This window comes from Xiphias gladius, chromosome 16 (genome assembly GCF_016859285.1).
Source record: "Xiphias gladius isolate SHS-SW01 ecotype Sanya breed wild chromosome 16, ASM1685928v1, whole genome shotgun sequence".
Classification (NCBI taxonomy): Eukaryota; Metazoa; Chordata; class Actinopteri; order Istiophoriformes; family Xiphiidae; genus Xiphias; species Xiphias gladius.
Window position 1 is genome coordinate 11,507,501 of NC_053415.1, and position 23,592 is coordinate 11,531,092.

Here is a 23,592-nt window from a genome sequence, read left to right on the forward strand (position 1 = left end):
TGATAACAGCCAACTTGAGGCTGTGAGTGGAACATGGCAACCTACAGAGTCCACCGTCATCTACTGCCTTTATCATATTTTTTGTCTGAGACCATAATGTTGAGAGAGCTTTTCAGATTCCAAAAATCAACATTTCAAAATCTGCATCAATCAACTGTGCAGTTAAGCTGATGAGAGATACTGAGCAGACACCTCTACTCTAAATATTCTAGTGGTCTCGTACCTCTGGGTAAACAGAGCTTTGCTTTTATCTAGTGTAGGCTTAACACTGAATTGGTCCTGATACCGTAAACTGGTATCAGGACCATTTGCATTTTTTTTGTTACATGTGCAGGTACATTAGCATCGTATAAGACTAATGCCTGATGCTGGTATTGCTGCATCCCTCAAGTACCGTACTTTACTAGCTGATGTACATGTTCCAAAAAAACTAGAAATGTCTTCAGTTTTTTTTGGTTTTTTTTTTTTTTTTTTTTTCATTCAGCTTCTGACAATGTTGGATTTAGCCTTTAAAAGTACAAATGGTCAGAGTGTGTGTACGTTAGGATAATTCATCCCAGGAAACACCAGTCAATTACATAGGTTTTTTTTATAGATCAAAAATGACTCACATACTGTGAGTGTTCACTGGATTTTCTCTCATTTCAGACAGAACCTCAGTTTTGCTTTTCCTTAACTGGGACCCATCAGTCATTGACACTGATGCATGAGGATTGCTCCATTAAGTGACACTTAAGTCTGCCCCTGCCTTTATTGCCCTTAATCAGATTCCTCCTTTGGAATGTCAGGATGACTTTGCTATCTTTGGAAAATGTATTTAATATATTTGAAAAATGGTTAAAAAACATTCAGGAAAATGATTTGGGTTTAAACCATACTTAGTCAAAAATTGTATTTAAAACAAAACATACAGTACTGTCCTTGATGTGCAAGATACAGCAAGTCTCTTTTTTCAAAATTTATTCTGCTTAACCCTGAATGCTCATTGCCTGTCAAGGGCTTGTGGGCAGGCAAATTTAACCCCCCCCCCCCCCACTCATACACACACACATACAGACACACAAATACTTGTCTTACATTAGTTGTGAGGATCCTCATTGACACTATGCATTCCCTAGCCCCCTTGCACTAACCTAAACCATTACAAATAAATTCCTAACACCAACCCTTACCCTTACCCTAGCACCTTATCTTAATTTCTAACCTGAACCCCAAAACCAAGTCTTAACCCTCAAACAGGCTTGGAAGTTTTGAGGACCGGCCAAAATATTCCTCACAACAATGTTTTCAAACCAAAATTTGTCCACACAACTATAGTAAGACATCTACACACACACACACACACACACACACACACACACACACACACACACACACACACACACACACACATATCCATAGTTTCTCACCATGGCAGCTCTTTCCCATTTCACCCCCCTGACAGTTCCTGAATTGAGCTTGGAAGCCCCTCCGTCATTAAGACTGACTTTCACCTTTGGCAGGAAAATGAATAGTTTGGTGTTCACCTTATTCTATGAGAACCATTAATACAGAGGGAGGAGAGAACCATTTCATATATTTGAAAAATGGTTCAAGAACATTCAGGAAAATGATTTGGGTTTAAACTGTACTGAATCAAACTATTATTTAAAACAAAACATACAGTACTGTTCTTTACATGCACGATAGATAAATGTCTTTTTTTTTAAATTTATTCTGCTTACCCTGAATGCTCCTTGCCTTTCAAGGGCTTGTGGACAGGCAAATGGAAACTACAAACACACACACACACACACACACACACACACACACACACACACACACACACACACACACACACACACACACACACACACACACATTGTTGTTTTACTATATACGTGGGGACCTGTCATTAATATAATGTATTCCCTAGCCCATTACCCTAACCTTTACCATCAGAACTGAATGCCTAATCCCAAACCTTACCCTAACCCTACCCTAAACCAAATTCTAACCCTAACCCTAAAGCCAAGTCAACCCTCAAACAATCATTTAAGCTCTTGAGATCCAGCGTTTAGGTCTCCTCAAAGCTGATGGACCCCACAAGTATAGTGGGCTCCCTGTTTTCAGTGCCTATAAATATAGTAAATCAAGCCCACACACACACACACACAGACACACACACATCCATAGTTTCTCTCACTGTCTCTCATCATGGCAGCTCTTTCCCATTTCACCCCCCTGACAGTTCCTGAATTGAGCTCGGAAGCCCTCTGTCATTAAGACTGACATTCACCTTTGGCAGAAAATGAAGAGTGTGGTGTTCACCTTATGCTATGAGAGCCATTAATACAGAGGGAGGAGCGAGCCATATTCTTCACATTACCACCTTCTTTCAGTATCAGTGTATTTGAGATAAACTGTATTAATTCCTGTAATTTATCCACTGCACTTGATCTATAAATATTTAGGTGCAGTAGACAACAGCTTTACACCAACTGATGACCATCTCCAGTTCTGTAGCCAATGTAAATGGTAGGAGTATTCCTAATAACTACCACTGGACAAAAATTTCATTTGGGGTTGGAGGATATTCAAATGCAAAGTGATTGTAGCACTGCATGTTGTGTGATAAGTACAAAATTAAAAAGTCAATAATGGCCATGATCAATATCACTATTGGCTAACTGCTTTTAATGCTATATGTGAAGGTTACCGATATAGTTCATAGTCTGCCAACTAATGGCATTCTTGAGCTACCTTCTAAAGGTTCCTTCATTAGCTTCAGTTAGCCTCATGCTCGTCTCTAGTTGGACATTACCAAGAATCCTATGTTGTGTAGCTGACATTTTAATTTGCAATGTAATGCCAAGTAGCAGACAGCATCAATTTCATCCTCCATTTGTCTTTCGCATCCTACCTTGAGAAGAGAGATAAAGACAGATAGAAAAGGAGAACAGTGGAGTGACACCCCTTCCCATGAGGAGAAAATGCGACTCCATCAGAGCACTGGTAATGAGTGGACTCCTGTGGGGAATTCTCTAAATGGACTAATTTGTAATTGATTCAGTGCATTAATTACCGGCCTGGTTACGCCTGTGTCATGGTTAATATTGTGCCGATCTGACGAGGCTGGGAGGCCCGTCTGCATTGGGACTGTTCGGGTGAGGCGGCCATTATTCAATTATGCCGCACATATCGCCAGCGAGGCAAGTCTTAATCCAAGAATAATCACTTCCCCACGCTCTCCTACTACGAGCTGATGTGTGGGAGGAGGGTGTCGGGGTGGGAAGTAGTCCTAGATCCATGTAGCCCATGGTTAGCTCCTTAATCAGGCCTGGGTACCAAGTCCCATTGGTGCTTTTAGGTTTTCTACTAGTAGAAGAAAATTCTGCACTTTAATGAAAGTTTTAAATTATTCTGTGATACAATTTTATAGTGTGTTGGTGATACAGTATGTTTCTTTATTCTAGTTTTAATGTGTGACTTCCCAACCTTTTCACTAATATTTGTTTTCGACTTAAAAGATGAGATATTTTAATTGTGTGCATTTAAAGTATGATGGTATTAATATAAAACCATACTTGTCTTACTCGGACAGTACCCATTTGCATATAATAGACATTATGATCTAAACACATTTTATTGAAAAGCTAGTAATTAACCTGAGTCCTTGACTGACAAAACAGTCATACTTTTACAGACTTTATCATAGTTTTGTGTGCTTGTCTGTTTAGTTACATGTTTTATCATCCTGGAGCATTACTTTCTGTAGTATGCCTGCATGAATTTCTGTAATGCTATCACTCTGTGAAAATGTTTTTAAGAAAATATACAAATAAAATTATATATATATATATATATATAATATATTTACATATATATATATATATAAATACATTTTTTTCTTGCTTACAATTGACATTGTAGGATATAATTTTGAAAATGTGTAGAACATAGTATAGTATATGGGATCGTAACTCTTCATACAATATGTAATATGCATAAGAACTCTGATGACTTTTACTGCTAGATCTGTTATGTTGTCATCCTAATGGTCTCTGACTTTGAGTGCTACCCTAAGATTATGGGATATGAAAGGTGGAGGCACTAGGCCTCATGGGTAAACTTCTCTTCACTGCTGAGGCACAAATACCTGAATTGCAGAGACACTTAAGTGTGATGGCTTCAGTACAGATTCCACCTTCGGAGATATCCAACAAAACCCATCCACCAATGTGTGTTTGTGTTGTGATAGCGACACAGTAAGACTTGTTCCACCCAATAACTATGAGGAATGGAACTATTGTTTTGTTTTTTTGTGATTTACAAAGCTTTTCTTCCTCCTGGACACTCAACACTATTGAAAAGGCTACTTAGTTAGTAAGTAGCTCAGTTTGGTCTCCTCATGTTTACTGCACACTGTAAAAATATTTTAAGGAACTGAGTGCTGTCCATGTGACTCATCAAAACAGACCGTGTGTTCCATTTTTACTTACAAAACAAGTGGAAATCACACACTGTACTGTTCTGCTTTCCTTTATCAACTTTTAGTTCAACAACAGTCTGTTTTCAGCCCTGAGCAAGAAGAGAAGATAAATTAGAGGCCCCCCTTTCCCCCACAGTTGATTATATTTCTTCTTTGATCTATGGCGGCCATCCCCTAACCATTCTCTAACAGTTTGGACCTAGAACAACACAACAAAAACAACACCCACGGTCCTTGGAGTAAATATACAGTACTCCATTGAGCCCTTCACTGCTTATTTCAGTGTGACAATCTAAGGAGCGCCTGCAGCAGCTTCGAATCATTTACAGTCTCCTCTCTTTGGGGCACATTTGCTTTTCTATTTGGACAGGGCATTTTATTGCGGAAACACAGAAAACAGTCATTCTCAAACTGACGTCCTGGCATCTTCAGGATACCTTCAGGATATTCCGGCAGGTGCCTAGAAATGATCCCTGAATGGAAGAATGACTGTGTTGGGGGGTTTCACTCCCACCACTGTACAATTCAGTTCAGAAACAGTTCAAAACTGTAATGCTAATAACAAACCTGTAAAATCTTAACAAAGAGAGAAACAAAAAAAGCCAGACATACCACAAAATGACCTGATTATTTTAGCAAATGACCAGGAGTCAGTTTTTGCCCATTTGGCTGGATCTAAGTGGCATACCAATCACCCTCTGGGAGTGCTATGCTGGTCTTAGCACCGCCAAATTAGAAGTCTATTCAGACACTTTGGTGCAGGGGGGTTGTCACACAGTGGTCCTGTTACTTCAGCCCTCCACTAGTACCCCAGTGAGACTGTTAAATGTTGCTGTGGGGGAACCTCGGCCATACTCAATGGCCCTAAGAGCATTATTAGCTAATAAAGGTTGATGGGCCTCGAGGCTCTGTAAATTTAGGAGGACAGGCGGCGAAGAAGCAGTAGCAGTTTTAAGGTGAGATCTCAGACTGGCAATTTTGTGTATCTCCCTTCTTTTGCACTAAGGCACAACCTTCATAGGAATCATGGTAGCATTTAAAAACTTGGCGGTTTTGTTCAGATTATGTGTTACTATCTTTAAACAAAAAGGATCATTGTCAAATCAGTTCCACTTGATTGGGATCAATTGTAATAGCTACTAAAATAGGTTCTATTTGGGATTTTAGGGTTTTTCCTGAAGCATGGAGTGGATTGCATTGCATTGCATTGTATTTTGCAGATGAATAGCGGCAAAAAATCTTTTTTTTTTACGGAGTGAGCGAGTTTTTTCATAGGTGCTGCAAACAGACAATCTGAGGTAATTATAGATTGCTTTTAGCTGGGGTGATCCCCTTCTACTGCACATGACAAATATAAATGAGCTGACTGTACATCGATATGAGATCAACACAAAAGCATACTGAATAAAGAAAGGAGGAAGGTACAAAAACAACATCGCACACATCATTTACCATCAAGAAGTTCAAACAACAGAAACTGATGATTTAGACAAAATCAATATGGATAAAGATGGAAGATGAAAGAAGTTAATGTGCAAATAATATGACAGGCCAGACAATGTGGCTACCAAAAATTGCTTAAAAATGCCCTCTTTATATCTATCTATATCTATCTATATATATCTCTGAGTTCAAGGATGGCCCAGTAAAACAAGTATGAATGTGGAAAAGAAATAGGTGACATGGCCTCTTATTCGACCACAGAGGAAATCTCTGAAATTGAAGATAAAGGTCTTTCTCTCTCCAAAGGGAACCAAGGAATTGGTTTGACCCACTTGGATGTCCTCTCTGTTTCTCTCTCACACACACACAGCAAGAGAGTGTCTAGAACCAGCCCATGAAGTTTAATTTGGCAGCCAGACCTATCAGCATTTCTAAAAATTAAACAAACCCAGATAACAATCATGTTTAATTAAGATGGTGAAGTGTTACGGTGGAATTAGAGCAGAGCATTGTGAAGTGAAGTGACTCTCTGAGTGTTGCTTGCAGATCACGTTTAGCACTAAAAGAAAACTGACATATTGAATTTGCACAAATAAAGCTGTTCCTATAATATGGGTAGACTTTTAATACTGTAGAATGAAGACAACAAAATAGCAGTAACAACAATAACTACTGTGATTATGTATTGTAATTGTGCGTAATAAAATATACAGTATGATTGTGTGTGAATGTGTTCCTATGTGCTTTTGAGGTAGTCCATGGGACTTTGAGGTTGAGAGCTCTGGGAAAGTATATCCTTACACCAATATTTTCAACATATTTACAAAACAATTTTGGGAAATAAAGCTAAAAAACCTAAATATATATTATATTATATAATATTAGATAATCACTAATAATAATTTTAATCATGTTAAAGAAAAAAAGACAAAAACTTCACATTACTGCATAGTCACAAGAGTTAACAAAAAAGGATGGTTCTATTCAACACATTTCTAAACACAACACATTTCTATCTGACTATCTGCAGCATCTAAAGAACATTTTTTTTCAATTTGGAGGGAAGTCAAGTTAGCCAGTTGAAAGGCAGAAAAAAACGTCGAAAGGCAGAAAAAGTTATTCTGTGCATTTGAGCAATGTTTACCTGCCATAACGAGACAGAAACTTCTATAACATATCACACAGCTGTGTGTATATGCATGCATGTGTCTTTTTGGTTGTATGTGGGTGTTAGGAAGTTTATTCTTGAGTATATGGGACACAGGGGAGCAAGTTGAGCGCTGTTGCCTGAGTAAAAAGTGATGAATATTTTAATTGTTTTAATGGACATCTCCTGTATGAGTAACTACAGTACTTTATGATGTAGAAGTTAACTAGTTGACATCCAGAAGCTGCAGCTGTGGCAGGATCCTCTGTGGTTTTAAGCATGCCCCTGGAATGTGAGGTTATTACATTAAATAAATGTACTTTCTTTCATTTCTCCTCCTCTAGGATGGTCTCAGCCTGACTGAATGTGGAGTTGGTTGGGATTTAGTGTCATGCTGAAGATGACTTCAGAATTCAAACTTTTTCCTTTTTAAAAAAAAACAAACTTTAAATGGATTTCTGTCTCTGCAGCTGTTACCTTTTTATTTCAGTGTCAGATCAATGCAACCGTCCTCCACCCAATTCATCTCCAGTTTTCATCAGAACCAGCTTCCATGGGTCCTTCCGCTGAGTTCATCAAAAGTCCCACTCCATATCCATCCAGATCTTCAGCTATTGCTCAACCCCCTTGCCACCATCAAGGCTCCATTCGAAGGATATTCCAGTACAACTCGTGGTGTTACTACCCCTGTAAAGTGATGATGCTGCTTTGTGTTCCAATCACTGAAGACTCCTCATATTTTTCTTTATCTTTTGCTATTGTTCACACCTGTTACCCAACAAAATTATTTTGTTAGATAACTGTTGGCCTTAGAGGTAAGTCTACGTTGCTCTTGTAGGTATTATCCTAGTTAGCCATCCATGCAGACTTACACTGGAGCAGATACACATACAGTTAAATCCCCTCCATAGAATTTTGCTTTCATATTTTTGGTTTTGCAAGAGCAAAAAAAAAAAAAAAAAGACAGCACTCCAAAGCTTAAGAGACATATTATACCAAGGTACATTTGCAGAGGTATGACTGGACGAAAAGAGCGGGATTTAGCGAATGGTCAAGTATGTTGTGAATTTGCTTTCAAATTTTGTTATATCTATCCCAGATGGAAACATCACTGACTGACTATCTGGATTATTTGAAAAATATCAGCAACCTGGCAAAATATCCCATTTTCCCAACATGTATCTCCATTCAACTTTCCCTCTATTTCTGTCTCTTTGTCTCTCTCTTTCCTTTTTTCATTTCCCACACCTTTTTTACTCTCTCCTTTTTTTGGAACTTGCTCATATACTGTCTATGTCTATGAAAGAGCCGTAAATGTCAGACCAATTTTTGCTCCCCAGATAGTTGTGCACAGAGCTAGACAAAAGCCTATGTAATTACAGTAGTAGTCACTGGTCCATTAGTGATAAAGACATGATGGTTCGCATGGGTAGAGTTGGCACTGTTAGCTCCCCACAATGCATTCATTTCATGGTAAAAGCTACAATTATTCTAAAAGCAACTCCCTTTCTTATGCTCTAGCTTTAGCACTGTTTCTTTATGTTTCTTTTTTTCATTCACCCTGTCTCTACTCCTTCCCATCTCCTTTGTTGTCCCTTTATCTACACTATGACCGTCAGGCAGTTGGATATTATCAGCTTAAAACAGTGTCATCAACTCAATGAGCAATTAAGTTATTCTCCCATCTATTTGGAGGAAGCCAGAATCACTCTGAATAGAGCAAAAAACATTTCGTCCCCCACCAACTCTTTCCGGTTTCTCTATAGTGCTCTAATAGGAGACTTTTTGAGTTTGTTTTTTTGGGGGTTATTTTGTGGTACCTCCTCATATAACACAGCAGTACTGGCTTATATGTGTAATGAGTGTTTCAGCATTGTTGTATAGTGATCTATGATCCTAGCCACGGTGTTTGTGTAGGAAGATGATGACATAAGATGGTAATTTGTGACACTAGGGTTCAGGGAGTCTTATAAACAGCCATGAGCCAGCACTCTGCTGAGAGTAAGCTGACTCACTAACTGTTTCTCTCATCATCTGGTGTCATTTGGCATGAAGTAACCTTAAAAAGCTGATGACATGATGTGACGAATCAACACTCATTTCCAGTACCTTATATGCCTTTATTTTTAAATCCTGTAGAGGTTAAAGCATGTATTTTACTGAAATGCAGAGACATTCCAAAAGAGAGGATAATTTCGAGAACGATTAAAAATGGAAATGTGTTTTGAAGTAAAGAGGACCAAAATTCTGCCTCATCTCCTTTTATTTTATCAGGATTCTCTTTCATTAGTCTTTCTGAAAAGTTAAAATGTGTTCCTGGGTCTTTTCTGTCCATCCTCTATGCTTAATGGCTGTCTCCTATGGAAGTGAATATAGAAGAATTTCAGCAACTCTACATTTTAAGAAAGATAAAACAACAAACTTATTTTGTCAGTATGCTTTGCAGAGCTTGAGCATTATCCGATATCACTGGCTTGTATCAAAAAATCATCCTGTGTTGTCCAAATCATTGTGCTTGGTACAAGATGTTCAGTGCGATAAGTGTGGGTGGGTGACAGTCAGGCAGAGCCAGACGAAAAGGCCAATAGCCAGGGACAGAAAGTGATACTTTGCTTGTCTTTGACACTTTGCTTTCATCCCTTCCAAGTTAATTTGGCCAGCATGGGTCAGCGCCCCTGACTGCAACACCCTCCGAGGCCACCCGGCACCCATCACCCTCCTCTGATCTCCTGTGGCTATTTATTCCCAAAACCCACTGGTGAAATTGGCAAAGGGCTAATCAACATTTAGCTCCTCCGAGTGTGTTATTACACAGCAATTGATGGATGGTACAATTATACCCTGTGTCACTTAGCTAAATGGCTATGTAATCCTAATGACTTTTTATTCAAACACTGACTAGTTAGCTTTAGGGGGTGGTGTGTGTGTGTGTGTGTGTGTGTGTGTGTGTGTGTGTGTGTGTGTGTGTGTGTGTGTGTGTGTGTGTGTGTGTGTGTGTGTGTGTGTGTGTGTGTGTGTGTTTGTGTGTGTGTGGGGGGGGGGCTTGGGAGGATGGAGGTTGGAAATGCAAAAGGAAGCCACAATAGACTATATATTATGAAAAAAGAAAGAAGGGGAGAAGGGGATTATTGGTAAATAAGTTATCAAATAACGTGATGAATGTTTGTTGCTCTTGTTAATGGGGATCAGCAGAAATACAGCCTGGGTAGCTGAGATGCAGAAAACTTTTCAACCTGAATTTAAATGCAAACGCAGGTACAGTAATGTAGTAAAGCTTATATAACCGACGCAGGTTCACTGCATGGTACAATTAAGCAGTTGACATCCAATCACACTCTGTGGCATTTATGAAAACACTGAGCAGGACCAGGTGATTCTGATTTTGTGTCAAGATGTCAAGAGGAAGGGATCCAAGTGACTTTGAAAGAGGGTTCATTGTTGGGGCACGGATGGCAGGAGCCTCATTCACAAAGACTGCTCAGCTGACTAGTGTTTCATAGGAACAGTGACTGATGTGACATCTGCATTTAGATCTATGGGAAAGACTTGAGTAAATAGGGACAGAGGTTGTGATTGAAAGCGCATATCGATGACTGTGATGCATTAGTGCAATATGTACGGAAAAACAGAAGAGCAGATCTTTCTCAGGTGACTGATGTTGTCAATGCAGGACGTGATCAGACTGTGTCAGAAAGAACAGTCCGTTGACAGTTACACAGAGAGAGATATTATAGTAGGGTTGCAGTGCATAACCCTCTCATTACAAAGATGAATGCACATTTGAGAGTTCGTTGGCACTGGTCTAAAAAGATTTGGAAGAAAGTGACATGTTCAGATGATTCATCTTTCACCATTTTCTCCACAAGTGGGCGAGTGAATGTGTAGCGTACACCAAGAGAACGGTACAGGCCTGAATGCTTGACCCCTACAGTGAGGGGATCTGGTCTCTCTGTTATGCTGTGGGGGACATTTTGCTGGCATGGTTTGGGTCCACTTGTCCCCTTAGAGGAAGGGTCACTGCAAATCAATACAAAGTTGTTCTGAGTGATCCCCTTTATCCTGTGATGAAACATTTCTATCCTGATGGGAGTGATCTCTTCCAGGATGACAATCCATCCATAGGGTGCGAGGGTTCACTGAATGGTTTGATGAGTAAGAAAATGATGTGAATCATATGCTATAGCCTTCATAGTCACCAGATCTCAACTCAACTGACCACCTATGGGAGATTTTGGACTTTCGTGTTAGACAGTGTATGTCCGTATTGGATAATTTTTATAACATTATTATTATAACATGATATTTTCTTAAATGTAATCAATGAGTACATTTTAAAAAGTGAGAATTTTTAAAACACTGGCATATGTTGTAAACAAAAACAGAGTCCAGTAGGAGTTCAGGTTTTGCAGGAACGTATGATATCAACCTTCTTCTTTGGCAATAGGGATGGATTATATAAGGTTTTTGTCCTGCCTTTAAAACATGTGAGGAATACTTAAATTAAAAAATCAACAAAATGGTGAATGCTACTTATTTAGGGTGATGTCTCCAATGGAGGAATTTTAAACTTTGCTACTAGTCTGTGAGGTTAGAAATTTTGGTCAGGAATGCTCCCCTAATGTTAGATTTTTAGATTTCATTTCTAAAAAAGATTGTTTTTGATTTGGCTTTTTATAGTAATGAAAATACCAAGCTGAAATAGGGCCTCTTGTGCACTAAATCCTATTCCCTGTCTCTTCTTTTTTGTCTCATCACCAAACAACTCAGTGAAATAAGACAAATGCTTATGATGCAGACCACTCAACATGAACCAAGCAAATATCACCTGAAATCAATGTAATACCGTAAAGAAACTCATATTTTGGGAGAACTCATACCAAATGGATATTTCTTTGTGGTCTTTGGTGCCTAGTTCTGAATTCTCATTTGTTTGGCTGCTGATCATCAAGCTGAATCAAGTCATGTATTGTTTTGGTTCTTCCCATCGCTGAAAGGAAATGTGGTGTTCTGATGCGTACTGCTGATGTTAGAGCACATGGGAGTAGGTTTTCATAGAATAGAGCAGTTGTGTGAATAATAATAAGTATATATTGAATGTTACGCTAGTAGATACTAGTACACTTATTCATATTGAATTACTGTTGATAATATTTTAATATTTATCAATAAATATTTATTGATCAAAATACATTTTTTATCATTAAACAAATATAACCAAACAACACAGGGGTGAGAGGTACAGAAAGAGAGAGAAACTAAAAACACCATCACAAGGTCGTGAGACTAAATCCCTGCTCAGCCTCGAAAATATAAATGGAGAATGCAAAGGAGTAACCTGATCTCTATCCCCTCATCAGCTATTGTTGACGTGCTCTTGAGCAATGAACCAAAAGCTTAGCAACAACAGAAAAAGATGGCAAGAATAAATAAAATAAAATAAAATGACAACCAGGTAGAAAGATGATAGAGTCTCACTACTCAGACAAGGCAAACCAAACTCACAAGGTCTTGTATTATCATGCACAGACTCACAAGCACAGGTTAAATGCATATAAAGTGTGTGTTAGGGCTGGGGGCCTAAAGTAAGTCAGAGAGGATTAGAGGTGCTAGCGGCTGTTTTCAATATGTGCTGTTATCAATAAGGTGTTGTTAATGAGGAGGACGGAGTCTGCTTCCAGCGGAACTATTGTACTCTGGCCATCTAAGCATTAACAGCAGCCATTCTTTAAAAGGACTCCCTCATCTAAGTAGCATGGGGTAATCACTGATTTCAATCCTCCTGAGAAGTTGGTCTATATCACTTAACTGTTTTTTGGCAGGCTGCAGAGGGAGGAAGATATGAAGTTTAAAAGGCATCACAGAAACAGGGTGGGCTATGATCATACCCTGGTTCAGCTTCTCCTCTCAACTGCCTCTTTATTCAGTCTGGCACTGCTCTGTTACGATAAGTACCATCACATCTACCTCTGGTGTGTGTGTGTGTGTGTGTGTGTGTGTGTGTGTGTGTGTGTGTGTGTGTGTGTGTGTGTGTGTGTGTGTGTGTGTGTGTGTGTGTGTGTGTGTGTGTGTTGTGTGTGTGTGTGTGTGGGATAGTTTTTATATCGAAATGGGAACTTAGAACTGAATACACAGCCCATGGGGAATTGTGTCACTCTTAGGGACAAAATTGAGGTCCCCACGGGTCCAGACTGTTTTTTGAGGGTTAAGACTTGGTTTTAGGGTTCATGTCATAATCAGGTTTAGGTTAAGGTTAGAGGAAGTGTTGGAGTTAGGCATTTAGCTGTGATGGTTAAGGTTAGGGTAAGGGATGCATTATGGGAATGAGTTGTCCTCATGGGTGTAGTCGAGTGTGTGAGTGTGTGTGTGTGTGTGTGTGTGTGTGTGTGTGTGTGTGTGTGCATGCATGCACAGTGTAGTGAGAAAGTCTCATGCATCTGCTGCACTGTCTACACCAAGACTACTGGATTTTTTTAAATTTGCCCCAGTGCAGTTGCATCTTCTGAGCATGACCAATTGTCACAGTTTTCACAGCTGTTTAAAAACCCCTCCTACATTACCGCCAAGTGACTGGAAGGTACTGCTGCGGATTAAAAATTATCAGGTAGAATTCTTGAACTACAAACATCGGAATGGGTGCAGATTCCGATATCCCAACCAGTCGCTGAAAATCTGCCCAAAGCGCTTTCCAGTAGGGTGGGAGAACTTAGATACAACAGTGTCACATTCTCTCTAGACATTTCAACAAAGAACAATTTCTTCCTCAAAGATTAGAAATAATGGACAACAGAGACAAGCATCCTGTACCACCATAAAATAAATATTATACTGTAGACACAATACATATGTAGACAGAAATAGTGGAGGGGTAGTAAAGCTCTCTGAAGGTGTAGGAAAATACAGAGAAAAAAGGATTACCAGAATAGATGCCTGCTTGCAGTACTTCACAGAGTGTACAAAGGCACTCTAAGACATGAAATACCTCTCTGTCTATATCATTAGCTGATGCACATATTTACAATTCAGCACTCTAAATTACATTGACATGATGCTTTCAGGCAGTATGTAATGTCTACAATGTCAAGTAAACTAAGACAATTTGTTTTACTGTGAATGTTTAAGGTCTGCTGTGAAAGAAAACTTAACAGCCTGAGATCTCTATAAACTAAGAAACCTTTGAACTAAATGTGGTGCACTAGCTGTTCAGGACGGCAGTTTAACCATCGGGAAATTGTAGGACATGGACATTCCACAGGACAAGGCCAAAAGAGAAAGGCAAATGCCTCCCCAGGGGGGCGCTGGAGAATTGTAGGGGAAGGTATGGAGGGAGAAACACGAGGCAAAGATACTGCTTGAGGGAAATTTCAGTCAAAAGCTGTACTGCTTTTGAGATTCATATCTTAAATTTTAACACAAAGACAACATAAGGACAAACAGCCCTTCACATGAAAAAAAAAAAACTCAGGAGGACCATTGAATAAATGTGACCGTAATTATTACTGGGGTAGGGATGAAAATGTATCCACATACGTGCTCAACTAATGAGGTAAAATGAAGAGAAAACAATGTAAAGTTATACATTACAATATTTAAATTCATTTTAACCATGTTGCAACTCTGGCCACACTACAATCTATTAATAGAATTGTTCTTTGCCATTCCTGCTCATTGAAAACACCTCATTCACTGGATTGTGAATAAACACATTTCACTCAACAAAGGGAAACAACTGAGATGTTTTCTCGTAATTATGACTAATATATCTCTTAATAATAACTTAGCGTCACAAAAATTACTACTGAAAAATTACAGAATAAAAATTTTCGATCAACAAAACATCAAATGTTTTTGTTTCTATTTTGTATTTAATGCACTTCTGCAGTGGTAGGATGTGTAACTATCATTTAAGGGATAGCAAACAGAGGCAAGTAGAGAAATGGTTTTTTTTTCTGTCAAACACAAAAGACATTTGACCTCTCCTATCACTTATTCCTGTTTCATTGCTCTATCAGTCCAGATCATCTTTAAAAGACAGGGGACAGAAATGATATGGGCTGACCAACACTGGGAAGGGGAACAAGAAATTGTATCTGTCAGTCAAACAAGGAGACAGGTTTAAGCCCGCGTACGAATAAAAATACACAGACACACGCGCGCGCACACACAGACGCACACACACATACTTAATACTTACTAAAACAAATACAACAAATTGCTTTGGTCGATTTGAAGGAAGGCGTGTTGAGAATGGATGTCACGACGGCAATGAGGAAGTTTTCATATCATTTACAATAACACATCATCAACCTCTGACTATAACCTACTGTTTCTTTTCTGGCAAAAGGACGGAGAATCATTCATTTTCAGGAGCGGCTCACACATGCACTGAGAAAAAATCCATTTTGCAGGTGAGAAAGGAAACACGGCAACTAAGATACTGCTATCACGCAGTAACATTGAAAGAAACATACTGGACCTCAAAGTTGATGGCAGAAATCACACAGTGAAGATCTCAACCGAGGCCTGGCTTAAAGGTCTTAAGGTGGATTTGACTGGAAGGGAAACATGGACACTAAAATACTGCTATTAGGCAGTAACATTGAAAAAACATACTAGATCTTATGAATGTAGAAATTGCGAAGTGAAGATCTCAAGGTTTTCTCACTGGTATTCAGGTGGATTTGACTAGTACGGACTTCCCTCCGGCTGCTACTGTACATGACAAAAACTTGAGAAGGAAGACATATAAAAAGTAAGCAGCAGAAAATAACTTCAGATATCGGTGAGTAAAAGATTTATATGAAATCTTTAATTTCCTTTGTCTTCTTCCTCTCTGCTGTCTAGCTTTCAAACTAGTTCCTGGCTAAACTCTTTCACCCCATTTTACCTCTTTAACCTTTCTCCTCAGGATTTCTTTCTCTCAATGGTCACACTTCCCATCCCCACACTGTCCTTCTTTGTGTCAAATTGAAGTGATGGAAATGAACTTGAGGGGACGCTAATTGCAATTGTCAATCCAATCTAGGTCAGGGCTGAAAGACAGGGGCTTCATCAGTCTTCATTATTATTGAAGGAGTTTGCTGAGGAGCAGGGGGCCAACGTAATCTGCGCTCATCTAACAGTGCATCAAAAATTAGGAAGTTGGGGAGGGCACTGATGGTGCCTGAGGGACAAATATGCCAGTCAAGAAGAAAGATGTCAGAAGACAGGGATGGAGTGCAGGAATAGATGCTGCTTTCAAATGCTGTGGGACACAGCATTTGAAAGCTACTTCATATGTGTCTTTTGGCTATCTCTGTAAGTCAAAAGCTGTATAGTGATGACCCATCAAGTGGTAACTGAATAGATGACAGTGGTAATAGTAATCGGTGATACAATGTACTTACACTCTGTATAACTTTTAATTTGCAAGCACAGACATAAAAATCATAATAAATATTTTAAACAATCAATTTATCAATGTATACTGAGGTGTAGTAACTCCACCATATGAAAGACTAGACTTGATATATTACTGTTCAGTTTCATCACCATGCCCCTTAAACAGTGTAAACAAAAAAGACATGAGCTTCAGAAAGGTACTCCCTGCTGCTGACAATTATGTAAAATTGTATTTATATCTCACTGGCTGTTATTGTGTCCAACATCTTACAATCACCTGCTGTCATAATGACATGCCATAACTTCCTTTTTTTTTAATCACTAGTGCACAGACAAGTTGTATCTCTAATATATTTCTGACAGGCACCGAAGGCAGCATTTGTTAAGTTGACTCAAGTCACAATTTATGAACCAGCAATCAGTCTGGCACTGTAGGCCCTGCTTAAAGTTTGAAAGGCAGAGTATATCTAAATAAAACTGGTGAGAAAGGAAAGATGGACTGATGATTTGTCATGAATGTATGACCCTGCCACATGCACACACACACACACACACACACACACACACACACACACACACACACACACACACACACACACACACACACACACACATGCAAGCAGCCAATACAAGGGCCAGCTGGTCATTCTGCAGCATGGTTTTCAGATGGTCGTTGCCCACAGACACAGATGGTCAGCCCATCTCCTCTGGCAAGGCAAACCTGTGCTTTACCAAGTGAGATATAAACTTCAAGCGATGCAGCAGTTACGCTCATAGACTGTCAGTGTTCCCTGCAGTTATGGGGGTAACCAACCAACAGAGACATTTAATAGCTGCTAGTCTCAAAAATACAAAAAAAAAAAAAAAAAAAATTAAGAGCAAAACAGCGTCTGGAGGGAGAAAAAGCAGCCTCCTGCCGAGTCTTAGTGAGTAAAATTCACTTAAGCTATATTCTCTTTGTCAGAATTAGATTTGTAATCTTCTTCTTTAAAGTGGCTACAATCAATGTTCTTATAATATAAATGTATCAAATCACAACCTGAAAACGGTGTGAAAATGCAAAAGAATCGCGAGTAGTGATGAACCTACAGAGAATAATCACCTACATCTGCAGCTCCCTTCAGCTTTACAGAGCTTTGTAGTAAGTTTCAGCCCATTGTTTAACTATCTGGCCCACAGCTTAATGTTTTGATTCACTCTCACCACTCTAATAGGCTCATTGGCGGCCGCAGCAGGCAGCTCCTTTCAGGGAAAAAGCTCTAAAAGCCCAGTGTACACTACCTACTCAACCCCAAACACCAGACAGTCAAATTAAGCAACCAGCTGGTAAACATAGTGCAGCATTTTGCAGTTGAAAAGCCAGATTTCCTCAGGAGGTGGCAGAGACCAAAACCTGAGCTAAAAGAGATTGAATATTGGACTTAGATTCATCTAATGGCCACGCTCTGTAAATGCTGTATGTGTAAATAAGCAACAGTCTGCCAACAAATTCCCCACATAAACTTAAGAGGAGATGATATGTCAATGTTGTGTTTATTAGCTCTTTCCGTTGCCCTCAAGGGGCCAAAAAAATCTGTTATTGCAGGTATATGAACAAGCAGTGTTTTTTTTTCATCCTGCATCCATCCTCTGTATAACCTTCAGGTTGCAATCTTGATGAACTCGCTGTAAACCTTGTTGCATAATACGTATATCTGATATAGTGATAGCTTTCGCCCCCTCTACTAGCGACTGAGTTCTGTTCTGTTCTGTTTCAGCAGGATATCAAAACATCTGATTATGGCCTCTAATGTTAACGTTAACATTACAGCAGAGAGAAAAAGCTCAGGTTAGACCTGCTGCACTCTAGCTTACATTCCTATTTTAAAATACATGTATTGGCTGTTTTTTGTGAGAAAGTGATTCCTTTTAGAAAAAAGTTTGCTCATTCCCCAAATGCTAATAACAGCAGGGTTAGCACAAGTAGGACTGAAAGTGCAGAGAGAGAGGACACCTCTGCTACCTTCATTTTCTCTATCAAAGCTACTCTCTTCTGCTCTATAGAAAGAAACTAATATTTGTTGGCAAGTTAATATTAACTTCCGACTGTAAAGACAGTGTTCTTGTTAACTTAAGTAACCGGACATCTTTAACCTCTAGTCACCCTTTATTCTCTTTTATTCCTGCTCACTGGTGCAGTGACAGTGGTTTCCATCTGGTATGCGTCACTTTGACAGCTGGGAGTGTTTTGAACAAGTGCGGGGTCAAGTGAACACTTCAAACAAGTGTCACTGAGGACCACACTAACAGACCACCAACCTCATTTCCTCCAAGCCCCCTTCGGTACATAAGTGTTAGGGCATGGGCCATCCCGATAAAAATGCAACCAAACAACAGCTACTTTTGTTACACACTTAAAATTCTGCATCTAACGATGCAAAGCAATCCTGCAACAAATACTTCATATAGTACTTCATATATTAACATGTTGTGAGGAAGAAGAAGATAAAGGGACAGAGAGGGAAAGGAAAAGTAATCTTATCTTTAAAGGTGTGTGTGTAACACAAAATCTTAATATACAAGTTTTTTTGTCAATATACCTTGTTTTACATTCTTTTAACTTTTCTTACAATAATAACACAAGGCCAGTTGGAAATATTAAATATTGCGATTTGTAAACGATAATTCCAGAATTTAATTACAACTACAGGGACAGAGGTAGGGACTTATCAGTATTGAAGGAATTACATGTTTACTAATGGTTGCTATGGCAAGACAAGCAATCTGATCTGACTGTGAGACTGTGGGTTCCTACTGAGACTGGAAAGATGGGAGGAGAGAGATGAATTAATATTTCATAATCACAGTTCTGTTTATGAGTGCACATGCGAAAAGATATGGGGGAAAAGAGAGATGCAAAAGTTTGTGTTTGCATTCCTCTGGGTCCCATTCACATAAACGAAACGTCACACTAGAATAGGTTGAGATGGGTACAACTTGTCATTTTCTGCAAAAAATGCAAATGCATGTTCTGTTTATTACATGGGAGAAAGATTCAGAGGAATGAGAATGTGTATTTAGGAATGATTTAATCACTGACGATGTAAACACTGTGTGTGGTTAAAGCTCAGTGTTGGGCTTTTGGTTTGAATGTGAATATGTGAGAAAAGCGAGAAAGCCTCAGTGCTAAAATGCAGTTATTAATCACTGAGCGAGCTTTGATTCATCTGTCGTGGAGGCAGTTTGGAAAATGGACTCTATTTACTGCTAAAGCTGTTTGAGGGGTTTCGGGAGGCAGCCATCAATCTTTTGGCTATCTTGAAAAGAAGGAGCCAGTGCACTTTCAATCACCTCCTAGAGGCAGGTAGTATAGTAAGGTGCTGCACAATAGTTTTTTCTTCACTCCTTCCCCTCTTCTCTACCTCAAGGTTAGGTTCTTCCCTCCCGGGGGAAGCATGTTATTAATATGTTTTATCATAATAATAATAATTTTCCCTAAAAATACACACTGTGCCCTGCCCTCTTGCTCCCTTGCTGTTTGGCACCCTGTGTTCTTAATTAGCATCTTCAATTAACCCATGTTAATTGCCAACCATGGAAGGATGTAGAAACCTGGCAAGCTGGCGCCACAGGGAGTCGTTTTGTAAATGAGCAGTGGTATAATGTAGAAGGATGCAGATAAAGAGGATATTGTAGTCAAAAGCACCTTTAACCTCAAACTGGAAATGGCACTTTTAAGAAATATTGCTAGTACCGATGACGCATTGTTAAAGGAAAACCTAAACTAAAGTGGGACTAGTACATTACTTTCATCTAAATCTCTCAGCCTACTACCTCTGCAGGGGTCTAATGGTACGCTTACTTTGCTCCCTCTTGGTTAATAACATCTCGGCTTTTTTTGCGTCACGGGGAGAGGGGGTCAGTATTGCTCTGCACAATGTAGAACACTTAATGACTCTGTTTTGTTATGCATCTTTGATTTTTTTTGGTTCATGTAAACTAAATACACGAGAAGAGAAGACAAGGTACCCCATTACTTTTACCTGACGTGAACAAATCATTTTCTAATGTTAACTTTAAATCATCATCGTGAGGAGCAAAATATGATTACACTGCTTGCCTTGTTTGGGGACTGCCTCCTCTGCAAAGCCTCTGTAGCCCAGTTCATTCTCACAGCCATACCAGCCCATTAATTCAGTCAGCAGTGTAGTGTAACACCAGGGGAGCTCCCCAGCCGCCCCAATAGACTGGAATCTATTGGACCTGGATGACGTTAGCAGTGCAGAGTGCAGACAGCACAGTCTAGGGTGATGTTCTTGAGAACTGGAAGGCCAACAAAGGTCAAGAGTAGCAGCTGATTTCACCAAAAAAAAAAAAGCCTGTTTTTTTTCCCTTTCTGCAGCAAATTTTTCTACAGTAACCTTCTAACCTTTCATTACTACACTATTACTGCTCTGGCCCCTAAAAGGCCAGTGGCTGAAATCATCTGATGCTGTCTTTGTGTGTGTGCGTGTCCCACAAAAAAAAGTAAACAAAAACAACAACATGGTCCCTCTCCCCAACTCATCATAAATGATGCTGGGTCAGGGACTCTGGGATTTTTTTTTAACACACTGGATACCGCTACAACAATTTTTTTTTATTAAATGCAGTCTGATAGACTTCCAGTGTTCTCTGCTGTGTTGAAAGTTGACACAAGTTAAGCAGCCCATTGTCTGCTGGTTTAATAATGCTGTAGTGTACCCTGCATGTTGAAAAATGATGCTAAAGGGGTACCCAGTGCGTTAAAAACTGAAACCAAGGGGGTGTTGACCAAGCATCCCTGAGCTGGGACTGAGAACGTGTAGAAGCACCACGAACTTCCTCAGCTACTTACCTCTCTTAAACAGCCTCAATCAGGCGGCTCACATGCTCTGTCAAGGAATAAGGTGATTTTAAAAACTGTTCATAAATATCTGAATGTTTTCAGAAAGGGATTCATGTTCAGTGTCACAGCACCTTTCCTTTTCTGTCGGTGACTCATGTTTATTCTAAAAGGAGATTTGCCAGATTAAGTTATTAGGCTTTTGATTGTTCTATGCCTGTGACCACAATGGTGCGAGCATTCAATCAGTTAGAAACTCTGAGAAGAGAGGAAGTCTGATTACCCTTGATTGGAACAACTTTTCTTTCTGCTTATCATTAGCTATGTCGACACTAATCGGAATTCTGATTGATAGAAGAAGATCTGAGCACAGGACATTCTCAGGGCAACAAGGGCAAATGAGAAGACGGTGATTACAAAGTTCACATGCCAAACTTTTTACTGCATTTTGGAAAGTTACTGGTACAAACAGAGATGTCTATGTATGGATGATCATTGTTATGTACTGAAAGCTATACACATTGAAGAAATTACAGTAATTACCATTGAGCGATGATAAGAAATATGTAAACCCCTGAAAATAACCCTGCCTGTACAAGGCCTACCATTTTTCAAATATTTCCAGACACAAGACCATGGATACGTGGACTAGTCGAATTTTTACTGAAATATTGGTGCGGCACTGATTTCTTTGTACCATTAAAAGAAACGTGAAGCAACTCCAAAATGCAGTAAATCAATTGTGTTTTAAGCAACCAGCTCACTAGGGACAAGTGAGTGAGTGAGTGATTAATCGTTAATTGACTAATTTGAATTAATAAAGGAGCTATATTCTGTATACTTGATGCACACCAGCCAGACTTTTCATATACTGTATTTAGTCCTTACTCTGAGGAAGGTGAGGTCCCGACTGCGGTCGATGCTCGTGATCTCAAGGTTGCCCATTACGACTTCACAGTTCTCGTAGTATTTCCTCAGGGTGCGGTACTGCTGCTCCAGGTCTGAAAGTGTGCTCAACTTGTTCTCTGTGCCAGCACATACTAGGAAAATAAGAGACAGGGACAAAGGGATCAGACAGTGTTAAAACAGGTATATTAGATATAGCTGGGTATGTAGTTTAGAAAACAGTGACCCAGGTGACATGGAAAAGACTAAAAAACATAAAAAGACTAACTGGATCCCACTTTGTTCTCCCACAGTTTTGATTGAGAAAAACAGCTTGACTATAAACACCACAGTGTGGGTCACCTTGGTATGATTTTCTCATAATTTGAATGTATTCTTCAAAGACTACCAAGAAAAATAGTTGGTTTATATTTTAGTGTACTGCTGCTGCTGCAAAAAAAAAAAAAAAAAATTAAAATATAACGTAGTGTGAGCATCAGTCCATAGACAGTGAGCCTCAGCACCTGCTTAGCTGGCCTGGTCATGTAAGACTAGGAAGCCAATGGACCTCACTGTACCCCAACCCCAACCTATGTCACCCCTCGGGCACTCGGGACAGATGAGAGCTCTTTAGCAGCTAGCTGGGCTGCTCACTTGACAAGTAATTAAATATAATCATTTCCGACCCCCCACGACGACACAAACCATCTGCCCAATTAGCTGGTGCTGTCTGTTCTAGCATTAAGTGGGAGCATTTGTAGAAAATGCAAAGATTAAGGGCTAAATCAAGATTGTGATATGGATGTTTTCTTACACTTTATTATTACGTCTGTCTTCCTGTTGGCACTGTTTTCTCTCTCTCTCTGTTCTTCCCCTTGCGCTTTATTGTCTCCTCCCCTTAACTGGTCAAGAAAGCCAAGTGCTTGCCTTGCTTGACCAGTTAAAGCTAAACATAGACATCAATTAGAACAATACCAAAGTGGAAGCGTTGTCTCTGCAGTGACATTGCCTGTTTGCATTCATCTTGTATTTAATTGCCCTGTTGTGGCCAAAGTCAGCTATTGTCTCTGTTAGCTAAGTTGACTACCCGCCGTTGCACCTATCATTTCTGTCATAATATTGTGGCCTTTTCCCGTTGACAAAGTCAGAGGCTTGTCAAGCAGAGGGGGGAGCCGCATTTTTTGGATGTTTGCGCGTGCAGATTGTGGATAATCCTGGGACATTTGACGGGTGTCTAGGTATAGTGAGCTACAGACAAATGCGCTTGTCAAGCTGCCCTTAACTCAGCCTTCACCGTTCTGAGATCAGTTACGATATTGCACGCATTATTATACAAATGCAAAGATGCGTGTGGAAGCTGCACTTGCACATTAGAAAATGACTTCACTTGTCTTTCTTCCTAGGTGTTAAGAGGTAGCACTAACA

The 23,592-nt window shown here is 39.5% G+C and overlaps 1 protein-coding gene across 1 annotated transcript in view; it reads right to left on the bottom strand.

The window, feature by feature from the left end:
- The window catches only part of LOC120801644 (receptor tyrosine-protein kinase erbB-4-like), a 302,300-nt gene that overhangs the window by 133,301 nt on the left and 145,407 nt on the right, over positions 1-23,592 (bottom strand). Inside the window, 1 exon segment of the mRNA XM_040148804.1 lies at positions 22,171-22,322. Within this exon segment, the coding sequence (XP_040004738.1) occupies positions 22,171-22,322 (152 nt within the window).